Raw genomic sequence first — 22,320 nt, forward strand, 5'->3', positions numbered from 1 at the left:
TTCCTGTACAGCAATCACAGAGGGGACTTATGACCTAACTCAAAGGGAAACTAACTTCCTTGAAACTTCTTAGATTCTAAACTCACTGGACAACCTCTTGTCCAGTGTGAAGACTAGTGGAATTCTTAAACCTCTAATCTAGGGTAAGGGTGCGGCTTTCACTTGTACCTGCTGGCTTGTGTTCACAGTACCTTTTAAAGACTGCTTGCTTAACTACAGCTGCATACCATATCCCAGCTACAGAAAGTCTCTTCAATGTTTGCCAGTGTTGTTTCCATAATAATAAACATCACACTTTAGGTGGGCAGGAGTTAAGAGTTTTATTATCAGTCTAGGCAAGACCAAAAATTCAAAGCAAATTCAATTTTGCTTAAGAGAACATTGTAAAGAAACAATTCTTCATATTACATGCCTCATATGACCCATTTCAAACCATAGAGAATGACACCTTTATGTGTCACTGTCCCAAGAGACAAACAAATGTGAACAGCTAAAACATTTAAAAAGTGCATCAAGCTTCGGAAGTCTCAAACGAAACCTGAATTTTCTGTACATACTCCTGTCAAATGAAGTTATTTCCTGTGCACCACTCCTCTTGCAAAGTGGTCTGCTATTTCCTTTCATTTGACCTGGATCGGCTAGGAGACCTAGAGAAAGATCGGGAGGGCTTGCGATTTCTCTCCTGGGACAGTGATCTCTCTCTTCTCCTATATCTACTAAAGGGACCTGCTCCGGCTGCGGGAGAAGCTTCTCCGTCTTGGACATCTGTGGTGAGGGGGAGGACTCCTCCTCCGATAATCATCTCGAGGGCGACGACCCCAAGAAGGAGGCGGCCACGATTTCGACTTCTCCTTTCCCCATTGGACAGGTCCACTCTTACTCGGCAGCCACAGAGTGTTCTCCCGTCTAGTTCTCAGACAGCATCCGCTGCATCTCGGGGATCTTCATTTTCAACAAGAGCGAAGCCGGGAGGGTTTTTAGCAACCCACACACTTTGGAGTGGTCCATAATATCCTAAAGCTCGTTCGAATTCACTCTTGTTACCACTGTTTCCAAGATTCCTTACACAAACGTTACAGTCCAACGGACAGGAATCCCGATGCAAGACCCTCCTGGCTCCTGGGTTTCATGGGCCACAGGGTGATCCTGGGCCTCTAGAATCTCGCAGCTGAATCGGCTCGCACAAGCTGTCCTGTGGGGATGCTTTTCCCCCCATGTGTCCAGCCCGGGGCCCTGCTGTCTAGGCCCGACCTCCAGGGTGACAGGGTGAACCCCAGGTCCCTGGAGCAAACACTCAGAGCCCTGGTGACCAGACTCAGGGGGCTGGGGCGGCAGCTGGACATGTGTGGCCACCCTGGTGGTGTTTGGCCCCATCTGCAGTTCCAGTTCCAGCTGAGAAAGAGCCTCGCTGTGTTATTTTCTCCTGGTTGTGTAAGAATCCCCGGTGTCATTTGACAGAAATGTAGATGGTGTGTTCTTTCTCTCTTTTCTCCCTGCTTCCTCTCGTCCCTCTCCCCCTCCCTCTCTCCCTCTCCCTCTGTCCCCCTCTCGCTCTCTCTTCCCTCTCCTTCTTTCCTCTGCGTCTCTCTCTTTCCCTCTCTCCCTCCCCCCCCTTCCCCCCCTCCCCGTCCCTCTCCCCGTCCCTCTCCTAACTCCCACTCCACCTCCGTCTCCCCCTCGCTCTCCCACATCCCTCTCCCTCTCCCCTCCCCCTCCCTCTACCTCCTCCGTCTCCCCCGTCTCTCTCCCGCCTCCCCCGTCCCTCTTCCCTGTCCCTCTCTCCCTTCCTCTCTCCCTGTCCCTGTTTCCCTGTTCCGCACGCCCTCCCTCTACCTCTTTCCCTCTCCCTGTCCCTCCACCTCCTTCCCTCTCTGGAGAGGGAAGGAGGTGGAGGGACAGGGAGAGAGAGCAGGATGGGGGGAGAGGGAGAGAGAAGGGAGAGAGGGAGAGAAGGATAGAGGGAGGGAGTGAAAGACGTCTCTCCCTCCCTCCCTCTATCCCTCCCTCCGTTTATCCCTCTCTCCCTCCCTCCCTCTATCCCTGTCTCCCTCTCTCCCTCCCTCTCCCTCTCTCCTTCTCCTCCCTCTCCCTCTCCCTCCAACTCTCCCGCTCCCTCCATCTCTCCATCTCCCTCACTCCCTCCCAGAGAGGGAGAGATGGAGAGGCTGAGACAAGGGAGAGGGAGAGAGAGAGAGGGAGAGATGGAGGGAGAGGGAGGGAGAGGAAGAGAGGGAGAGAGATATGGAGAGGAGAGCGAGAGAGAGAGGGGGGGAGAGGGAGAGGGAAAGAGGTCTCTTCCTCCCTCCCTCTCCCTCTGTCTTCCTTCTCTCCCTCTCCCTCCCTCTCTCCCTGTCCCTGTTTTCCTGCTCCGCTCTCCCTCTCCCTCTTTCCCTCTCCCTCCACCTCCTTCCCTCTCCAGAGACGGAAGGAGGTGGAGGGAGAGGGAGAGCTAAAGAGGGAGAGGGAGAGCAGGAGAGGGAGGGGGGAGAGGGAGGGAGAGGGGGGAAAGGGAGAGAGGGATAGAGGGAGGGGGCGAAGACGTCTCTCCCTCTCTCTTTCCCTCTCTCCTTCTCCTCCCTCTCCCTCTTCCACCAACTCTCCCTCTCCCTCCATGTCTCCATCTCCCTCACTCCTTCCCACATAGGGAGAGATGGAGGGAGAGGCAGAGATAAGGGAGAGGGAGAGAGGGAGAGGGAGAGATGGAGGGAGAGGGAGAGAGGAAGAGAGAGAGGGACAGAGGGAGAGAGAGAGAGAGAGGGAGAGCGGGAGAGGGAAAATGGTCTCTTCTTCCCTCCCTCTCCCTCTCTCCTCCGACTCTCCCTCTCTCACCCTCCCTCCGTCTCCCCCTCTCCTTCCCTCGCCCTTTCCCTTCCTCTCTCCCTCTTCCTCCCTCTGTCACTCCCTCTCCCTCCATCTCTCCCTCACCCTCACTCCCTCTCAGAGAGGGAGAGATGGAGGGAGAGGCAGAGACAAGGGAGAGAGGGAGAGGGAGAGAGGGAGAGAGGGAGAGGGAGACCAGAACAGGGAAACAGGGACAGGGAGAGAGAGAGGGAGAGGGAGAGAGGGAGAGAAGGAGGGGAGAGGGAGAGGGAGGGAGGAAGAGACCTCTTTCTCCCTCCCTCTCCCTCCCTCTCTCCCTCCCTCCATCTCTCCCTCTCCCTCTCTCCCTCTGCCTTATCTCTGCCTCTCTGGGAGGGAGTGAGGGAGATGGAGAGACGGAGGGAGAAGGAGAGTTGGAGCGAGAGGGAGAGGGAGGAGAAGGAGGGAGGGAGAGGGAGAGAGGGAGAGAGGGAGAGAGGGAGGGAGAGAGGGAGGGAGGGAGAGACATCTTTCGCTCCCTCCATCACTCTCTCCCACTCCCCCCTCTCCCTCTCCCCCCTCTCTCCCTCCCCCCTCCCTCTCCATCTCTCTCTCCCTCTCCCCCCTCCCTCTCCATCTCTCTCCCTCTCCCCCCTCCCTCTCCATCTCTCTCTCCCTCTCCCCCCCCCCATCTCTCTCTCCCTCTCCCCCCTCCCTCTCCATCTCTCTCTCCCTCTCCCTCCACCTCCTTCCCTCTCCAGAGAGGGAAGGAGGTGGAGGGAGAGGGAGAGGGAAAGAGGTAGAGCCAGAGCGTGCGGAACAGGGAAGCAGGGACAGGAAGAGAGGAAGGGAGAGAGGGAGAAGGGGAGAGGGAGAGGGAAAGGGGGAGAGGGAGAGGGGGAGGGAAAGAGGGAGAGAGAGAGAGAGGGACAGGGAGAGAGGGAGGGAGAGAGGCAGGGGGAGAGATGGAGGGAGAGGGAGAGGCAGCGAGGTAGAGGGAGAGAGGGAGAAAGGGAGAGAGAGAGGGAGAGCGGTAGAAGTGCTGAGGAGGGGGGCTCCCTCCCCCTCCCACTCCCATCCTCTCCCTACTGCTTTCTCTTTTCTCTGCTTCAACAAACACCAGGCGCCTTTTAGATCAGCCCTGAAGTCAACGTTGATGCTTGGACAGCCTGACCTCCCCGCTGACTTCCAGCCCAGGACCACCGCTGGGAGATGAAGTCTGCGGGGCCCTGGGCGCAGGCTGCACAGGCACCTCCCCTGATGCCCAGTCTCTCCTCGTTTACGAGGCAGCCGACACTCCCCTCCCTGACTCCCCAAGATTTGGGGCCTTTTTAGTATGTGTCGATAATGCCGTGAGCTACTATTTAACTCTTCCACGAGGACCCATCTCCCCAAATGCAGTGGTTTTCAGCCTTGGCTGCACTAGAGAACCCCCAGGGAAGGGAGAGACGTCTCTCCCTCCCTCTCTCTTTCTCTCCCTCTGTACTTCTGTCTACCTCTCTCCCTCTCCCTCTCCCTCTCCCTCTGGGGTGATGCCCGATGAGCTCAGAATCGCAGATGGCCCCCCCATCCCCTCTCTGTGGCTTGCATGGGGGATGCACCTTCTCACTGTGGCCCGGGCATGGCCTTGACAGTCAGACATCGGGTCCTGCACGGACACTTGTGTTTGTTCCATAGCGCAGGTGGCTGCAGTCTGTGCTTCTGTAGATGGGGGCTGTGCGTGAGCCCTTCATCTTCCCTGCAGACACCACTGGTGCTCGCTCGGCCTCGCGGGTGATGCGGGGGGCACGGGGGACAGTCTTGTGTCCCCACCTTCTTGGGCTACAGACAGGCCACGCTGGTCCTGTGGTGACTGGGGGCTCCCAGGAGAACCCCACTGCAGACCGGAGAGGTGGCCCCAGAGAAGGTGGCGTACGCCTGGGGCCGGGCCTCATCAGTGAGCCACGGGCGACCTGCAGCAACAGGTGTCTCACCGGCCAGGGGCTGGGTGTTCGGGCGCCGTGGGGTTGAGCCACTGTCTGCACGGCAGCCGTGTTTGTCTTGTTGAGCCCGGGGAGGCCCCTTGGTGGCTCCTGGAAAGACTGGCCGCATTTCTTCCTGCCCTTGGCCTTAGAGCCCATCACGTTCATGCCGTTTCTGGTTCCAAAAGGACCTGTGTTAATAAAGACCACGTGTTAGGACAGCACCAAAGTGTCTAGAAATCCGGGCCAGGAGGAGGAGGAAGGGGGATTGGCTGTGCCCGCCAGTGGCCTGGGAGCCCTGCCCGCCTGCAGAGACCTGGCCCGGGGCCCGCGGGGAGACCGTGGCCCTCGGTCCCCAGCGCCTTCCGTCTCTGGGTTCCAGGAGAACTGCGTGATCCTCAGGGAGCTGGTGAGGCTGCAGGCCCTGAAGTCCCGCCTGCTGGGGTTCCGCACGCATGCCGACTCCGTGCTGGAGATGAATGTGGACAAGACCAGCCAGGTGGTGGCCACTGTCCTAGGTAACACCGCCTCCCCGAGTCCCAGTGGGGATGGGGTCAGGCGGACCTTGACCGGACGTGGTGCTGCCTGAGATCCCACTGTGTCAGCCCTTGGGGGTCACCTTCCCAGACCCTTCATTCTGCCTCGAGGGGCGCGGGGTCGGGGGTGGCTGGGGGGCCGCCCCAGGGACGTAGCCGAGCCTCTCCCCTCCGCCCGCAGGTGAGCTGGCCCAGGAGCTGAAGCCCCTCGGGGAGCAGGAGCGGCCGTGATCCTGGAGCTAAAGAAGGCCGAGTGCCAGAGGCGGGGCCTGCACTTTGACGGCCCCATCAACGCCTGGGACCTGCGCTACTACATGAAACAGGGGGAGGAGACGCGCTACCACGTGAACCAGTACCTGCTCAATGAGGCTTTCCCCATGCAGGCGCTCACACGCGGGCTGCTGGGCATCTCCCAGGAGCTGCTGGGGCTGACCTTCAACCTGGAGGAGGGCACCAGCATGTGTCACGAAGACGTGAGGCTCTAAACGGTCTGGGACGCGGCCTCGGGCAAGGTCATCCATCGGCAAGTTCTACCTGACCTCTATCCTCGGTGCGTGCGTGGGGGAACCTGTCGGCCGTGGGCCGGGGCTCCTCTGTGGAAGCGGGGCCCCATCCACGTCCCTCCGCAGGGTGGGGAAGTCCGGGCACGCGGCCTGCTTCGGCCTGCAGCCGGGCTGCCTACAGCACGATGGGAGCTGCCAGATCGCCATCGCGGCCATGGTGGCCAACTTCACCAAGCCTACGCCCAACCTGCCCTCCCTGCTGCAGCATGATGAGCGGGAGACCAACTTCCACGACGTCGGGCACGCGATGCACCAGCTCCGCTCCCAGGCGCAGGGCTGCAGGCAGGGGGCGGGGAGGGCCCGGGCGTGCGTGGTCCTCAGGCAGGCCCTCGCCATGGGATTCTTCCACTGACATCACCCCGCACATGGTGACGCCCTCGGTGTCAGCTTCCATCATCAGACCCCAGGCACTGGGCGCGTAAATAACGGAAATGGATGTCCTCGAGGCTCTAGAGGCTGGAAGACCCAGATCAAGGAGTCAGGGCTGGTTCCCTGCATGTTAAATACATGCACTCAAGAGTTGCCTTGAAAAAAGACAAAAGAAAAGAAAGGAACGTTACCTGCAAGTCTGCTGACAGCCGGTGATGAGAACCAGAGGGAAGGCTCTGGGGCCGGGGGCGCAGTGCCCTGTGAGCTCGGGGGCTGCTGCCAGTCTCCGTGGAGGCTCAGCAAGTCCCAGTGACTTCCCCACGTGGGGGGCGCCAGCTGAGCGTCTGGGCCCAGGACCCACTGCTCGTTCAGTCTTCCTGTGGTCAGCCCTTCATCCTGAGCGCGATGCTCTCACAGGCTGCACCGGGGCGTGTGGGGACAGTTTACTGAGCTGTACAGACGTCACTACTGCTTTGGACCATTTCCGTCACCCCGAAAATGTCCCTCACGCCCTTAGCTATCACTCCGTCCCCTCGCCAGCCCCTGACAACCAGGAACCCACTCGCTGACTCTGTGGATCTACCTGCTCTGGACGTTTCTCCTCAGTGCGGTCACGCCCTGTGTGTCCTTCTGTGTATGACTTCTCTCGCTGAGCATCGTGTTCTCAGGGTGTATCGACGCGGCAGCGAGCGTCAGGGCTTCACCGCATTGCGTGGCTGAGGGACGTAAAGACGACAAGAGAAAAGAAAAGAACGTTGCATGCAAGTCTGGTGACAGCCGGTGACGAGAACCAGAGGGAAGGCTCTGGGGCCGGGGGCGCCGTGCCCTGGGAGGCCCTGGCGCTGCTGCCAGTCTTGGTGGGGCACGGGCAGCACCGTCCCTCAGGAGCTGCTGGACAAGCTCATCAAGTCCCGGGAGGCCAACCCAGATGCGGCCGGACCGAGGGAAGGGAAGGGGGCTTCCGGTCTCTCCGGCTGGAAAGCGCGGCCTGGACACGGTGCCAGCCCCCCGTCTCCTTCCTCCCGCCCCCCAGGCCTCTTCAACCTGTGCCAGATCATCCTGGCCAAGGTGGTTCAGGCCCTGCACACGCAGACGCCCGCGGACCCGGCCCAGGAGAATGCCCGCCTCTGCCAGGAGATCCTGGGGTTCCCAGCCATGCCAGGTAGCCAAGCGCGCACCGGGCTCACCTCAGCGGTCGGTTGGCGGCTACTGCCCAGGTCAAGAGGATCGTCTGGTGGTGTGTGAATGGGGACCGACTGACGGGCTCCGGCCGAGGCCCGCTGACCTCTGGCCTCTTCCTGCCACGGTTCCTTGGCTGGTCCCTCCAGCTGTGGCCCGCGGAGTCCGAGGGTGGGGTGGGAGGCTCTGCACATGCTTTCTAGAGAGCCTGGAAGAGGCAGGAGAGGGCTTCATACCCCGAACAGAAGGCATCGACGAGGTCTGCCCGTGCGTGTCGGTGCGGACACGCGGTTCACTCCCTCGTGAGCGCTTTAACCAGCGATCTCCCCGCGGTGCAGGGCGAGCCCCGACTCATCTCTCGCAGCCTCGGCAGCTGACCTTGTAAGAGGCTTAGGAGTGAACCCTCCTGAGCTTCAGCAGAAAGTCGGCAAAGATTTATTTGTGTCCCTCCACGGAACTGCCAGCAAGGTCCCCGTTTTCTGCAAGTGTTGGGCCAATACTCTCTCTACTGGCAGGGGACTCAGACAAGGCTGTTTTGGGGCCCCCACCCCCGCTCTGGGGCAGGGGCACTGAGCGGCCAGGGAGCCGGGCAGGAGCCCCTCCGCGTGTGTCCCAGTGACCCACCTGCCTGCGACCTTCGGCCGCCTGGCAGGAAGCTACGACGCCCAGTCCTGTGGCCAGTCATTCCTGCAAGAAACACTGGAACCAGTTTCTGCCAACCCGCCAAAGAAAAATGACTTCAAAGGCAACGTGGTGTCACAGGAAGGGCTTGTTTCTGTGTTTCTTTGTTTTTAGTTCATTAGGCCTCACTTAAAATTCTGATTCCACAATGCACTTGCTTTGGGATCTTGAACAACACTCATAACCTCTGCAAGTTTCAGTAGAGCAAGTTTATGTGATTACCTTCATCTGTAATATCCCTGTGTTGCAATCTTAATTAATTCAGATTAATTCATCTTAATCTTAAGTTCAGATCAAAGACTAGTTCCTCTGTAACTTCTCCTCTGAACTGATTCAAAAGCCTCCTCTCCCGTCCTCATCTGGCTTCTCTTCTCTTCTGGAATCTCATAAGAACTTCTATGACCTCTCTGGTTTTTTGTTGTTGCTGTTGTCTGTTTGTTTGGTTTTTAATTGAAATATAGCTGATTTACGATTTCGTGTCCGTTTCAGGTGTACAGCACAGTGATTCCGTTTTCAGATTTTTCCCTTATAAGTTATTACAAAATATTGAGTACAGTTCCCTGTGCCATAGAGGAGATCCTTGTTGTATCAACTCTATGCCTTCTTTGAATGACCGTAGCACTTGTTGTCTGTATCATTTTTATGTCTGTTGTGGCTTTGTGACTGAAAATGAAAATTTTCTATTTGTTCATGTCCTGGCCCTTCCTTAAAAATGTGTTCATTTACCTATTTCATATTTATTGACTACATCTTAGACACCGTGTTAGCTGCTTGCTCTAGATGTTAGTAAAACATAGACCTTCCTGCTCAAAGGGTCACAGTATTTGTGGGAAAACAAACAAACGAACAACTTACGTCTCAAATAGCTTTGTACTTCCCAAAGAGAGCACACCTCGTAGGTACAATAAATATATGTATTATACATAAATGTATAAATAGTTAATGGCATTAAAAACTTGAGATAACTGCTTTTCTATTCGGAGGAAATGATGATAATATTTCACCAGGAGCTCAACACCACTCTGAGAATGAGGGCTTAACCCCCGACCTGGCTCACTGCATCGCTTTCTTATATGAAAATAGACAAGTCTGTACATGCTCTCTACAAAAAGGCTTATCTGGCATGAATTTCAGATAGCAAGAAGAAAAATTCAAGAGGGTCAGAGAAGCATCCAGAAGCTCAGGTGATTGTCTGGCACTAATACAACTTGCTTGACAGGAAAATAGAGCTGTAAATCTCACAAAATTAGATGATCTTCTAACAATTTCAAAACCGCCTGCTAGTAATTAGAAATCCTAGAAGAACCGCTTCTTTTAAAGCATACTGATAATATGCTTTACAGCTTAATATTCAGAAGCCTATGTTTTGGCTAAGTGAGCTTCAGGAAGGAAGGAAACTTGTGGTTCAGTTCCATCTACTCTGGAACCTCTGGTCAAAACACCTACTTCTGTGCTCAGCCATCTTATCATCTGTAAAATGGAGGCAACTCTAAGAAAACATAGTTACAGAGATTTTGCACAGTTTCCTGTGTCACTGTCTTCATTTGTTTCAGAAAACCAATAACCTCTAAGCTACTACTGCAAAGAGTGCAGTGTTACTTGGGGTCATCTAGTGCAGCTCTGTCAAAGTAAAGAAAAGGAAAGGGGCCTAGAATAACTATAATTTTCCCAAGAGGACACTATTATTTTATGGCAAATCTGAGTCAAGAACCCTGATCTCTTTGATGCCATTCCATTGTTCTTTCGTTGGGTTCTCAGCAACCCAGAGAAAGAAAGAGAAATAAAACTCCTATGTGCTGTGTCACTGGTACAGGACGTGGCAAGATTGGAATTGGAGAACTACATATTAACAGGTATTTGGGAAATTCTTCAAACTAATTTATATACCAGGTACATAAAAAACAGTTATGTTTTCCCAAGATGATTCTGTGGAATGAACAGAACTGGTAACTGAAGGTGCCTGTGTGCTGCAGTTCCAAACAGGACGGGTGAATGCTTGTTTTCTGGCACCTTTAAGACTCCACCCCAATATACACATTAAAATAAAATTAACATTTCAACTGGGTCATATTTAATTCTGCATGCTCTTGTAAGTCAGCAAAATAGTCCATATATCATTTAAGTTGTCACTCACTTTCTTTTCTTTTCTTTTCTCTTTTTTGCGGTACACGGGCCTCTCACTGCTGTGGCCTCTCCCGTTGCGGAGCACAGGCTCCGGACGCGCAGGCTCAGCGGCCATGGCTCACGGGCCCAGCCGCTCCGCGGCATGTGGGATCTTCCCGGACCGGGGCACGAACCCGTATCCCCTGCATCGGCAGGCGGACTCTCAACCACTGAGCCACCAGGGAAGCCCGTCACTCACTTTTTAACTTGAGTTTTAATTTCTAAAAGTCTTTCCAAACACAAAACAGAGGTGGGAAAATGGTATATGGGAAGCTGCAGAGATGAAATAAGCTTACTGCATTCGGCATAAAGATGAATACCCAAACAACTTCTGCATAGCTGGAAGTGTCCAAATCTACTATCTTCGTTTTGTAGTCAAGGCTTCCGGAAAAATATGCTAACGGATTCCTAATTACCCAAATGCCCCATATCTGTTTCAGTAAGTATCATTATATATTATGGAAATTTTTCTCAGTGACAGAGAAAGACATCCTGGCCGAGCATCCCCCTGCCCATGACACACAGATGATGGGTCTCAAGCTACCTTGAAGGCGTTGGAGCCCACTTTATCCATTACTAATATTAATGGAGGACAAAACTTCATATTCTGTTTGCTCTGTGTTTGTTAAATCACTTCTTCCCTTCATTAAAATGGATGACACATAATTGAGTCTGTAGTGTGTGTATCACTGGAAACTGAACACATTTTTGTTGGTTTTATTAACGTCATAGGTTTCTAGGGGGGGTCTACTAAATAACTAAGTCTAGTTTCACAGTTACAAATAAATTATGATGTAATTTTGAATAAATTAAGCTCATCATAAAGGAAGGATACTGAGAGTTGCTACTACCCCTTCCTTGAGGGGCTCTTGTAAAGCACTAAATCAAGTAACAGAGGTTTATATGCATGCATATATTTTCAATGATATTTGAACACACTTGAAAAGAACTCTACAGAATGCATTATAAAACCTCGATGCTGTGTGTCCCTAGTTCCCGGCTCTCTCGTTCAAACTATTTAAATGAACAAAATGTTATCTATTAGGATAGCTATCAGAGTACTCCAAATACTACTCCTTGCAGTACCCTGTCCCAACCATTTGCCTTCCTCTTCCCATTAGTCCTTAATTCAGAAACCCCAGAGATTTGTTCAGTAATTTATGAACATATTTCTTCATTCAGCCAAGAAAATTGATGGATCCCTTACCAAATTTCAGGCACCCTTCTTCAGGATGTTTTCTAGGCATGTTCAGGAAACACAGCAGTGATTAACACAGATGAATATAGCCTCTCTCGAGCTGAGGGGAGAGACAAAAGTAAGGAAGCAAATATAAAATCATAAGTGTAAATACGTAAATAAAAATTGAATAAATGGGTAGAATAACTAGTATATCAGGTAAGTGCTGGAGAAAAACAGCAAGCAGGGAAGGGGGATGGAGATTGTTAGCTGGTAGGAGGAGGCTGCGATCGGAAACTAAGTGATCACTGAGGGCTTTCTGGGGAAGATAAAATTTACGAGGGAACCTAAGGTTGTGAGAGGGAGCAAGGTGCATATCTGGGAAGTGAATAGTACAAGCAGAGGGAACAGTCAGATGGAAAGGCAATGAGGCAAGAGTGGGCTTGGAGTATCCAAGGAGCAGAAAGGATGTCAGTGTGTGGAAAACAGAGGGAGCAAAGTGGAGAGGAGAAGGAAACAGTCAGAGAGGAAACAGAGGCCCAGATTTCTAGGGCTGTGGGGGCACTTTGAGGACTTTGCTTTTCCTGTGAAGAAGCCATTGAAGAGACTTGAGTGACATGATCTGACTTATGTTTTAACAGGATCTCTCTGGATGCCATGTTGATTAGAGACTGCAGGAGAATAAGGACAAGCCCCAGAAGACCAATAGTTGACTCAAATGTCAAGAAACATTTATGCCTTCACCCTTCAACTTCACAAATGATGCCATTTCCATTGAGCTATTGAAAAATATCATCTGGCTTTCAAAACAATAAACCAGAAGGCATTTTCTCACATAAGCAAGGTCACAAACAACTGTCAGCTAAAGGTGAAATAGCAACAAATCAAATAATAACAAAAACATTTTTTATAGATTTTAAAACCTTACAAAGCATTTTCTTGTCCATTATCTAAGTTAATCCTCAAATCAACGCCATGAGATAGTTATTATTTTCCCATTAGAAGTGACCGCATATTAAATCCTTAGTGATTGCTCAAGAAAAGCTGAAATCTTGAGTGTACATCTATTAATGCCAAGGTTGGGTTTTTTACCCATGGGAACTTTGGATGCTAAAATCCACAGGGATTTTCAGCTCAAGATGGCAGACTAGGAAATATATTTACTTTCTGGTCCTCCTGAAACCATGTTTAAATAAAACTGCAGAAATACCAAAATTAATCAACCAATAAAAGCCAAGACATTGTGGAAGTCATCAACCACAGAAAGATTTCAACACATTTCGAGAAGGCAAACGATGAAATGGAGGGGCCATGAATAAAATAATGAAGAAAAGACTACCCTAAGTAGGGTCTGCACAAAGCCAGGCAGCTTTTGCTGAGCCCTGGTTATAGTAAAGGACAGAGGAAAGAAGAGGGGCTGAAAACAAGGAGACAAAAGTCATTTTAGGAAAAAACGTTCACTTAATGAGCTCCAGGGAACACTCAGCCTGCTGCCATACTCACTCATGGATTACAGTGGATTGTTGGTAAGCAAGACAAGAAAACAGGGAACCAACAAACAAAAATCAAGACACGGTTTCTTACTGAGCTCTTCTCAAATGAGATCAAGAAATTATGGTTCAATGCCATAGCTGTAAATCATTTCTGCTCCTGGAGAGGTTAGAAAGGGCTTATAATAGTTACCCTTTTTCTTCAGACAGAATTTAGGTCTGAGCAAAAGCTTTTGTGTCCTCCAACCTCAAAGTTTATTGGGGATGGAAGTCCAAATTTGCTTTGACATACCATAAAAAGAATCTCATGAGCAGAGGGTCAAACTACTTTTGGAATATATGAATTATGCCCAGTGTGATTTTAAATAGATTTTAAACAAAAATATATAAATTTTCACTGATCTATATGATTCTGGGTTCTGAAACTTCTACATGTTACATGCCTGATATATAACACACAATGTCAGTCCCAGGAGAGAGAAAACACTCCAATGAAGCAAGCCAAAGAAACAAGATTCGAACAAGGTAAAGTGATGTGTAGACCAAGACCAGGATTTTTCAGTTCTTTCCTGTCATGCTGTAGCTTCCAGCTCCTGAATAACAACACATGTTTCCCTTGTCCTAGACACACAAGAGTATGTCTCCTCTATGGGGCGTAAGAAGCTCTAGAGTTACATATGTGTAGTAAAGAGTGGACCCAGCCGGCATACTCACAATGACCAAATTGTGTTGATCGTACTTTATTTTAAACCAATACATCGCTCCATGCTGAAGTTGCAATAAATGATATATTTGCTTTCTAGACATGAATGAGATGCCTTACTGGATATACTCCAGGAAGGCCAGAGAAACTGGCTTCTAATCCATACAGAACAATTCATTGATGAATTCCTTTCAGGAGAGCCCCTGATTTATCTAGAATATAAGCTTTACATACCTGGATCCTTCAAACTAGACCAAAGGGACAAATCTAGGCTGCAAGCCTCAATTAGAAATGTGGGATGGTGCTATGCTGACAACTGGTGGTCCCTGACCTATCTTCTGAGATTAGAACCCAGTGTGGTGGATGACCAATTCACGCGTTGAACAAAAGAACACCTCCTACAGGGCAGTGTATGTGTTCATTACAGGTATGGCACTTAGGGCTAAAAGTAACACATGAAGCATATATGATAAGGAGGCACCAGAGTCCAGAGCACGAGCTCTGGAATCACACAGGCTTGCTTCAAATCCCGGCTAAGCCACTACCATCTGTATACCCTGAAGAACAGTCGAAGGTTTAAATGTTCTTTTACCAAATTTCGAAAAACAAGTGAAGAAAGAACCTACCTGCCAGGAAGGGACATCGTGGGGTGCAGCATCCAGTCGCGTCAGGGCTCTGCATCCCCTGCTCCGAAACCTTCACCGCCTGGCTCATGGTGATGCTGGCAGCTCAGCAGCCCTGGAGAAGGCGCTCCTGGTCTCCAGGGCTCGCGGACAAGCTGGGGAGGTCCACGGAGGTGGCGGGCCACAGCCTGGCAAACTCTGGGTGCCTCCTCCACTCAGCTCTGGGCAGGCTCTGGCCTCTGGGCCCCGTTGCGGGGAAGGGCTGGCCGATACATAGCCAGGGCTGAGGGGTCTGCAGAGCCGGTGCCCAGGCAGGGTGAGCTCTGGAGGAGAAGACTTCCACAGTCCCCAACAGTCTCCGCATGGTGGCCCATCCGGTGCCAAACACCTGCCACCCACAGCGACAAGTCCCAGCCACTAGAAAGCCCAGAAGGGGTCGGGCTCTTTGCCCTCGGGCCGGGTTTCTCCAGGGGCTGGGCTTGTGTGGGGCCCCCATACCACCCCCTGACCCGCCCTTGCTCTGTGACACGTACAGTGCAATGTCAACACCCAGGCTGAGCCGGCCAGTGTTCAGTGCGTGCTAGACCTTGAGAAGACTTAGCAGCTAGGGAGAAGCTCTCCCACTTTCACTCGCTTTTCTCAGATCAGGCAGGCAGCCCATCTCACCCCAAAGCTATGGACACCACACCCCCTTCCCAGGCTATCGTTTTCCGTTCTGCCCCTGTTGTCCCTTTCCATTCTGCCCCTCTTTTCCCCAGCATCCCATTTACGGCTTCGGGTGTCATCGGTGCTGCAGTAGGCAGCACCTCTGACCCCGAAGCTATGGACACCACACCTCCTTCCCAGGCTATCGTTTTCCGTTCTGCCCCTGTTGTCCCTTTCCATTCTGCCCCCCTTTTCCCCAGCACCTCATTTACGGCTTCGGGTGTCATCGGTGCTGCATCAGGCAGCACCTCTGACCCCGAAGCTATGGACACCACACCTCCTTCCCAGGCTATCGTTTTCGGTTCTGCCCCTGTTGTCCCTTTCCATTCTGCCCCCCTTTTCCCCAGCACCCCATTTACGGCTTCGGGTGTCATCGGTGCTGCACCAGGCAGCACCTCTGATCCCGAAGCTATGGACACCACACCTCCTTCCCAGGCTATCGTTTTCCGTTCTGCCCCTGTTGTCCCTTTCCATTCTGCCCCCCTTTTCCCCAGCACCCCATTTACGGCTTCGGGTGTCATCGGTGCTGCACCAGGCAGCACCTCTGACCCCGAAGCTATGGACACCACACCTCCTTCCCAGGCTATCGTTTTCGGTTCTGCCCCTGTTGTCCCTTTCCATTCTGCCCCCCTTTTCCCCAGCACCCCATTTACGGCTTCGGGTGTCATCGGTGCTGCAGCAGGCAGCACCTCTGACCCCGAAGCTATGGACACCACACCTCCTTCCCAGGCTATCGTTTTCCGTTCTGCCCCTGTTGTCCCTTTCCATTCTGCCCCTCATTTCCCCAGCACCCCATTTACGGCTTCGGGTGTCATCGGTGCTGCAGCAGGCAGCACCTCTGACCCCGAAGCTGTGGACACCACACCTCCTTCCCAGGCTATCGTTTTCCGTTCTGCGCCTGTTGTCCCTTTCCATTCTGCCCCCCTTTTCCCCAGCACCCCATTTACGGCTTCGGGTGTCATCGGTGCTGCACCAGGCAGCACCTCTGACCCCGAAGCTATGGACACCACACCTCCTTCCCAGGCTATCGTTTTCCGTTCTGCCCCTGTTGTCCCTTTCCATTCTGCCCCTCATTTCCCCAGCACCCCATTTACGGCTTCGGGTGTCATCGGTGCTGCAGCAGGCAGCACCTCTGACCCCGAAGCTGTGGACACCACACCTCCTTCCCAGGCTATCGTTTTCCGTTCTGCGCCTGTTGTCCCTTTCCATTCTGCCCCCCTTTTCCCCAGCACCCCATTTACGGCTTCGGGTGTCATCGGTGCTGCACCAGGCAGCACCTCTGACCCCGAAGCTATGGACACCACACCTCCTTCCCAGGCTATCGTTTTCCGTTCTGCCCCTGTTGTCCCTTTCCATTCTGCCCCCCTTTTCCCCAGCACCCCATTTACGGCTTCGGGTGTCATCGGTGCTGCAGCAGGCAGCACCTCTGACCCCGAAGCTATGGACACCACACCTCCTCCCTAGGCTATCTTTCTCCGTTCTTCCCCTGTTTTCCCTTTCTATTCTGCCCCTGTTTTCCCCAGCCCCCCCCCCCCATTTACGGCTTAGGCCGGCATCGGCGCTTCAGCAGGCAGCAGCTCTGACACCAAACCTATGGACACCACACCTCCTTCCCAGCGCTGTCATTTTCCAGTCTGCCCTGTCTCCACGTAGAACCGCTACCTATTTCACACGGCTGTTCCTAGTTCTGGGAACACACCACTCACTGGTAGCAATGCCTCAGCCCATGCCTCGACTCATTTACCTGCAATGCTGGCCAACAGATAGACCAACACTTCAAAGTTATGACAGAAAGTTGAGTAAGTTATACGCTTGGAATTGCATTTATTATTATTAACAAGCACAACTGTAGTGCTTAGACTATAACAAGTAATCTTCTAAGTGCTTAGCAAATATTAACTCACTTAATCCTCATAATGGCAACCCTATAGGTAGGTAATGTTCATAATATTCACCTTTTTTGGGGGAAACTGAGGCCCAGAGGGGTTGAATAGCTTGTCTAATGCCACATAGTAAATAGCGGGCAGAAACCCAGGATGAAAACCAGACCGTCGAGACTTTCATCACTTTGCTGTGTCACCTTAATAGATGTTGTGGTTAGGGAAGGGACTAAACTGACAAGACTCTGAACTTGAGAAGGGAGAAATTAGAAAGTGACTGATCCTAGAAACTAGAGAGGATTTCAGCTCAGAAATTTCTGGTGATGAGACCCGGAAGAACAAGAACATGGTTGGAATATTAACTTGGGGTAGTATCTGAATCCATTGAGAAATGGTTTTGTCTTGTTTTTTTTTTTAACTTAGAAAGGCCAGTTGGATGAAGATTAATGAAAAAAAAAAGTAGAAAGGAAAAGACGAAGGTGCCTGAAGTGAGACATAACCTCTTCCCTGTAAGTACTAGGGGTGGGTATTCTGTGGGAAAGGATGGAGCTCTCTCTACAGGTTTGTCACCAGGATGAACAAGGAGGAACATGGCAACCATTGTACTGGTTTTGATGATTCCTCAAAAACCAAGGCTTTAGTTTCCAAGAACTACCCACAGTAGCATACCTACCGGGTGTCAGACATGCCACCAAGTGTGTTTCCAGTCACACATTTTAATTGGAGAAATAGTTCCTATGAGGTACGCATTAGTTCCCTATGGCTGCTGTAACAAATTACTACCAATGAGCTTGCGTAAAACAAAACACACTCATTCTCTTATGGTTCTGGAAGACAGAGGTCCAAAACCAGTTTCCCTGGGCTGGAACCAGGAGTTGACAAGGCCGTCCATCCACCTTCTAGAGGCTCTAAGGGAGAATCTGTTTCCTTGACAGCATTCCTTGACTTCTGGCCACATCAATCCAACCCCAACTTCATCATCACATTCTCTTTGGAGTAAAAACTCCCTCTGCCTCTCTCTTACGAGAACACCAGTGGTTACATCTGGGTCCATCCAGGTAGGCCAGAAGAATCTCCCCATCTCAAAACCCTTACTTTCATCCCATTGGCAAAGTCCCTTCTGCCATTTAAGGTGACATTCACAGGTTCTGGGGATTAGAAGGTGGACATTTGGGGGCAATGGTACTATTCAGTCTACTACAAGGTAGATACTATTATCTTCCTCAGATGTAGGAAATGAAGTTTAGGGAAGTAATTTGTCTCAGGTCTACAATTTCCAGAGTAGACATTTAAATTCTGCCAGTGAGACTTTAGGACACACTCTAAACAACTTTAACCTGTGTCCTTAATTACTGCATAATCCTTGGTTAAGAGTCACACTTAGGTATCAAGACCCAACTGAATATAACACAAGTACTGTCTCCTCTTTCACTATGTTTGCCTGGTGTATTTATGAATCTTGCCCAGAGCAGAAGAGTTCAGAAAATTGTTATGCACCTTTACTAGGAGAAAGCATTTACTGTTTGATGTGCACGGAGTAATGGAAGGCTATTTAAAGTAAAATAAAATAAAATAAAATAAAATATGCCACCAAATCGTCAAGTGTCACAACAGAGGTAACCCCGTGGGAGTCTTGAGGAGACTAAAATTATCTCCAATTGTGCAGGTGAGAAAAGTGTCACTAAAGGCAGTTGTAGTTCAGCCAAGCCCTACGGCACAGAAGTAGGAATTTGGATATGTACGAATGGGAAAAAAGACATTTTAGGCATGGGAAACAGTTTAATGCTGAATGGATGAGAAATATACATTAGACCTTTCTAAATCAACTGGCTTATTAACTCAGTAAATCAGATTTGGTCAGTCAAACTAGCTTTAGCTGATTACTTATCCAGGGCATAGCTGTTGAGAGTATTTTTTGTCATAGAACAGTAAATAAAATTGTTGAACTATAACTTTAGGCTTGCTAAGTGAAATAGATTGCTCTAGCTGATGTTCAAGTGCCTTACTTGGTACTATTCACGAAATTGGGGGTTAACAACTGCTTAAGACAACATAGAGAATTGATCTTAAATAGTACTTGAAGTAGTTACTGTGTGAAGTATCTGTTCAGTAGCTCATGGTAAATGGATGTTTATAATCCCCACTGGACAACCAACTGCTTTTTTGCAAATGGTAATGTGAATTGCTGTCGCATAAACTATAGTAATGACCACCTATCTAATTTGTTGTCCAAACCAGAAATCTTCTAACAATACTGGTCTCCTAATAAAAGTAAGCACGAAGCTAACACACACTGGGTGTCTCCCGTGTGCCTGTGCATGCATCTATATCTCACTGAACCCCCATAACAGCCCCCAAGAGAGGGACTCTGAGTGTCCCCATGCTGCTGGTGGAGAAACAGGCACACAGGAAGGTTCAACAGTCTATCTACCTAAGATAACACAGAGGGTGGGAGAGCCTGTTTTTAAACCATCTGCCTCCAATTCCAGGTGCCAGGAGCCAGATTCAGCCTACAGGCCTCTTCTGCTCATCTGGAGGCGAAACCACGTGTAAGGATTAGTCAAATCCTGTCTTCACTCCTCAAGGTAGCTTGAACACTTGCACGTCCTCCAAATAGCATGTAGCATAAGCAATAAGATGTTTGCCCCGGGTATTGTCCAGGAACTTGGAATCAGCTGTGTCTAGTTAGGCTGAGCTGGTTGAGACTGGAGAGGACCACCGATCTTCCACCTGGGCCAGTGCCTTTTGACCTCCTGCCGTCAGAGGGCCGAAAACTACAGCCCGAGAATGTGCTGAGCCCCGTAGCCTAGTTACACCAGCTCAGAACAATGATGAGCACACCTTTTTCCAATCACCTTTCCTCATGCTCCCTATGCCTCATACTGCCCTGCTTCTTTATTCTTTATCCCATAGATACCCCAAGCCCCTTGCCTTTGGGGAGGCGGATTTGAGACCTATTGTCACGTCACTTCCTCGCTTGGCTGCCTTGTGAATAAACCTCTTTGCTGCAAACCTCAGCGTGTCAGTGTTTTGGCTTGCTGCGCCTCAGACAAAATGGTAGGGAGCTGTGGTAAAGGTCCCTTGCCTGTGAGGGAAGCTGGTTACTAGTAGTCACGTTGCGGATGTTTTCTCCTCCCGGGGTGGGGGGGCAGACGTCCTGCTCTTCCAGAAAGAAGGGAGAAAGGCAGGAGCTGGACCCTTGCTCTCAGGGTCACCGTCACCTAGGAGCTCGTTAGAAGCACAGCATCCAGGCCCCACCCAGAACTACTGAATTACAGCCTGCATTTAACAAGATCCACAAGAGAGGCATACCCATAGTAAAGTTGGAGAGGCACCAAGCTGGAGTCCACGTAGCAGAGAAGCAGACAGGATTCTAGACCACGCAGAGTGTTAAAGGCCAACAGTTTGTTTTCTATTCTCAAAACAACGTTTTTGAGCCATGTTTATGAGCAATGTCCCAACTTGCTTTTAAGGTTTCTTGTGTGAAGAATGGATTGGAAGAAGCAAGATATATGGACACTGGTTAGGACCTCATTGCAACAGACAGGCAAGTTCAGTATTAGGATGTTGAGGAAGAGTTGACAGATTCAGAAGAAATTCAGGAGATAAACTGAAGCGGGCTTAATGGGGTATGAGATGGAGGAAAGGAAGGTCTTAGGGAATTAAAGGGTTTACTACACGTATGAGCAAAGCCTCAAAATTAATCCTTTGAACGTACAGAGGTAGAGCTCTCAAAGGACACCGGTTAGGAAGTAACTGTACGCCCTTTATAATTCCGAGACAACACAGATCAACTGTTGCGATGGAAAATTCGGCGGTACCGGTGCCTTTTTTCACTCAAACTTAGTTCCAATGACTATTACTCACATTTTCTGTGCCTAAACAACACAGCTTGAGGAACTGAAGGGGATTCCATCCTGGTAATTAGGAGGGTCCCCAACACTGACAGTCCCATCTTAAAAAGCAGTCCCCCTGCATTTTACCCGAGGAGCAATGGCCAGAGCCTCCCTTTTAAAACGATGGGGAGAAACCAGAACATCACACACTGTCCCTTTCAGCTACTGTGAACTGAGCCGCGAGACGACCAGTACCCCCTAGCACAGCGCGGACGGGCCAGCGCGCGGGGGCCACTGTGACAGGCGACAGCACAAGAGACGAAGCCCAGGCCCAGGGGCTCTGAGCTCCACCGGCAACGCCCAGGGGCCAAGGCGTATTACCTTTCCGGGATGTGCTTTCCGCCCTTCCTCGTGGCCGACGAACTGGCTCATGTCACCCCCAAGATACCGCCCACCCAACGCCAGGACTGCCAAAGTCGCCAACCCGGCGTCCCCGGTGCCAGCACAAGGCCACGAACCACAGGCGCCTAGGCACAAGCCCACGCAGCTCGCGGACCTCCTTCTACCGCGCATGCGCCACCGCGGGGCGTCTCGAGATGACTCTCAGCACGCAGGCGGATTAACGCGCTTGATTGGTAAAGAGGATTCTGATGCCTGCAATTTCCCTCCTTAGCTGGAAGCTGGGAGCACACGTCCATTAGTTCGGTGTGTACCCTTCAGAATTCCAATCATACGGGACATGGAAAGTTGTCCGACTCTCCCAGTTCCTTGTGTGGTTCTTCCAGATATTTCCCAAGTGCTTACATTCACACTTGTATCTTGTATGTAAGTATTTGTACGTAACAGGTATCCTGTAGTTTACAGAAGAGCAGCACACTATACACATACTATATACATAGTCTACAATGTGTCTTGGATAGTGACGCTGTTATCTTTCTAAAATATAAACTTGGCTGGATTGCTCTGTTGCTTGAACATCTTCACTTAGCACAGAATACAGCCCAGGTTGTTAGCATAGCATTGAGAACTCTTTATAAACAAGTATCAGTCTGTCTCTCCAACTGAATTAGAAGTTCAAACTATGACTTCCAAGGACCTACATCATCCACCTCCCTCCTTTGCCCTGCCAGCCTCCCCTGATCTCATTCTCTACTGCCCTGCCCTCACTCACTTTCCCCTGTCCAGCCACACTGGCTTCCTTACTATTCCTCAAACATGCCAAGCACAGTCGTGCCTCAGGGACTTTGCACCTACTATTCCTTCTGCTTCAGAACACACCCTCCCACCCCATCTCCACTCTCCCAGAACACACCCTCCCACCCCATCTCCACTCTCCCAGATAGCCAATGGCTTGTTTCTCACTTCAAGGCTCTGCTCAATCGACATCTTAATAGAGGGGACTTCCCTGATCACCTACCACATTCCCTCACCTCTTCATCTTCTTTTGTTATTCTCCAAAGCACTTACCACCGCTTGACACTCCATATATTGACTTATTTATTCATCTCTCTCCCCCACTACAATGGAAAGTACGTAAGGGCAAGAACTTTGTTCTCTTCCTACTTCCTAGAACAGTGCCTTCAATTTAGAAGGTGTTATACAACTATTTGCTGAAAATCAATGTATGACTTCTTTGCCCTTTCACACTACCCTCT

The 22,320-nt window shown here is 50.8% G+C and overlaps 1 protein-coding gene and 1 pseudogene across 12 annotated transcripts in view; both read right to left on the bottom strand.

The window, feature by feature from the left end:
* Nucleotides 1–306: 306 nt before the first annotated feature.
* LOC307189548 (serine/arginine-rich splicing factor 3-like) lies at nt 307–4,474 on the bottom strand (annotated as a pseudogene). The gene is made up of 2 exons: nt 4,296–4,474; nt 307–1,112 (listed from the first exon to the last, which is right to left on the bottom strand). The product of its transcript is annotated as a serine/arginine-rich splicing factor 3-like (transcript).
* Nucleotides 3,620–22,320, bottom strand: part of LOC307188485 (uncharacterized protein) — a 28,889-nt gene continuing 10,188 nt past the window's right edge. The window contains exons 5-11 of one of the 11 annotated variants that reach the window (XM_079925638.1): nt 11,459–11,549; nt 8,032–8,094; nt 7,416–7,615; nt 6,812–6,944; nt 5,831–6,383; nt 5,653–5,736; nt 4,972–5,229 (exon numbers count right to left, since the gene is read on the bottom strand). In XM_079925638.1, the coding sequence (XP_079781764.1) occupies nt 4,974–5,229; nt 5,653–5,736; nt 5,831–6,195 (705 nt within the window). In that variant the 5' untranslated portion in view covers nt 6,196–6,383; nt 6,812–6,944; nt 7,416–7,615; nt 8,032–8,094; nt 11,459–11,549 and the 3' untranslated portion in view covers nt 4,972–4,973. Of the gene's footprint in view, nt 4,952–4,971; nt 5,230–5,652; nt 5,737–5,830; nt 6,384–6,419; nt 6,945–7,415; nt 9,592–10,222; nt 10,363–11,458; nt 11,550–14,247; nt 14,389–22,320 lie in introns of those variants that run through there. The other 10 variants (XM_079925636.1, XM_079925634.1, XM_079925629.1 and 7 more) reach the window with 10 other exon arrangements.

The sequence above is a fragment of the Stenella coeruleoalba genome (genome assembly GCF_951394435.1).
Source record: "Stenella coeruleoalba genome assembly, chromosome: 7".
Taxonomy (NCBI): Eukaryota; Metazoa; Chordata; class Mammalia; order Artiodactyla; family Delphinidae; genus Stenella; species Stenella coeruleoalba.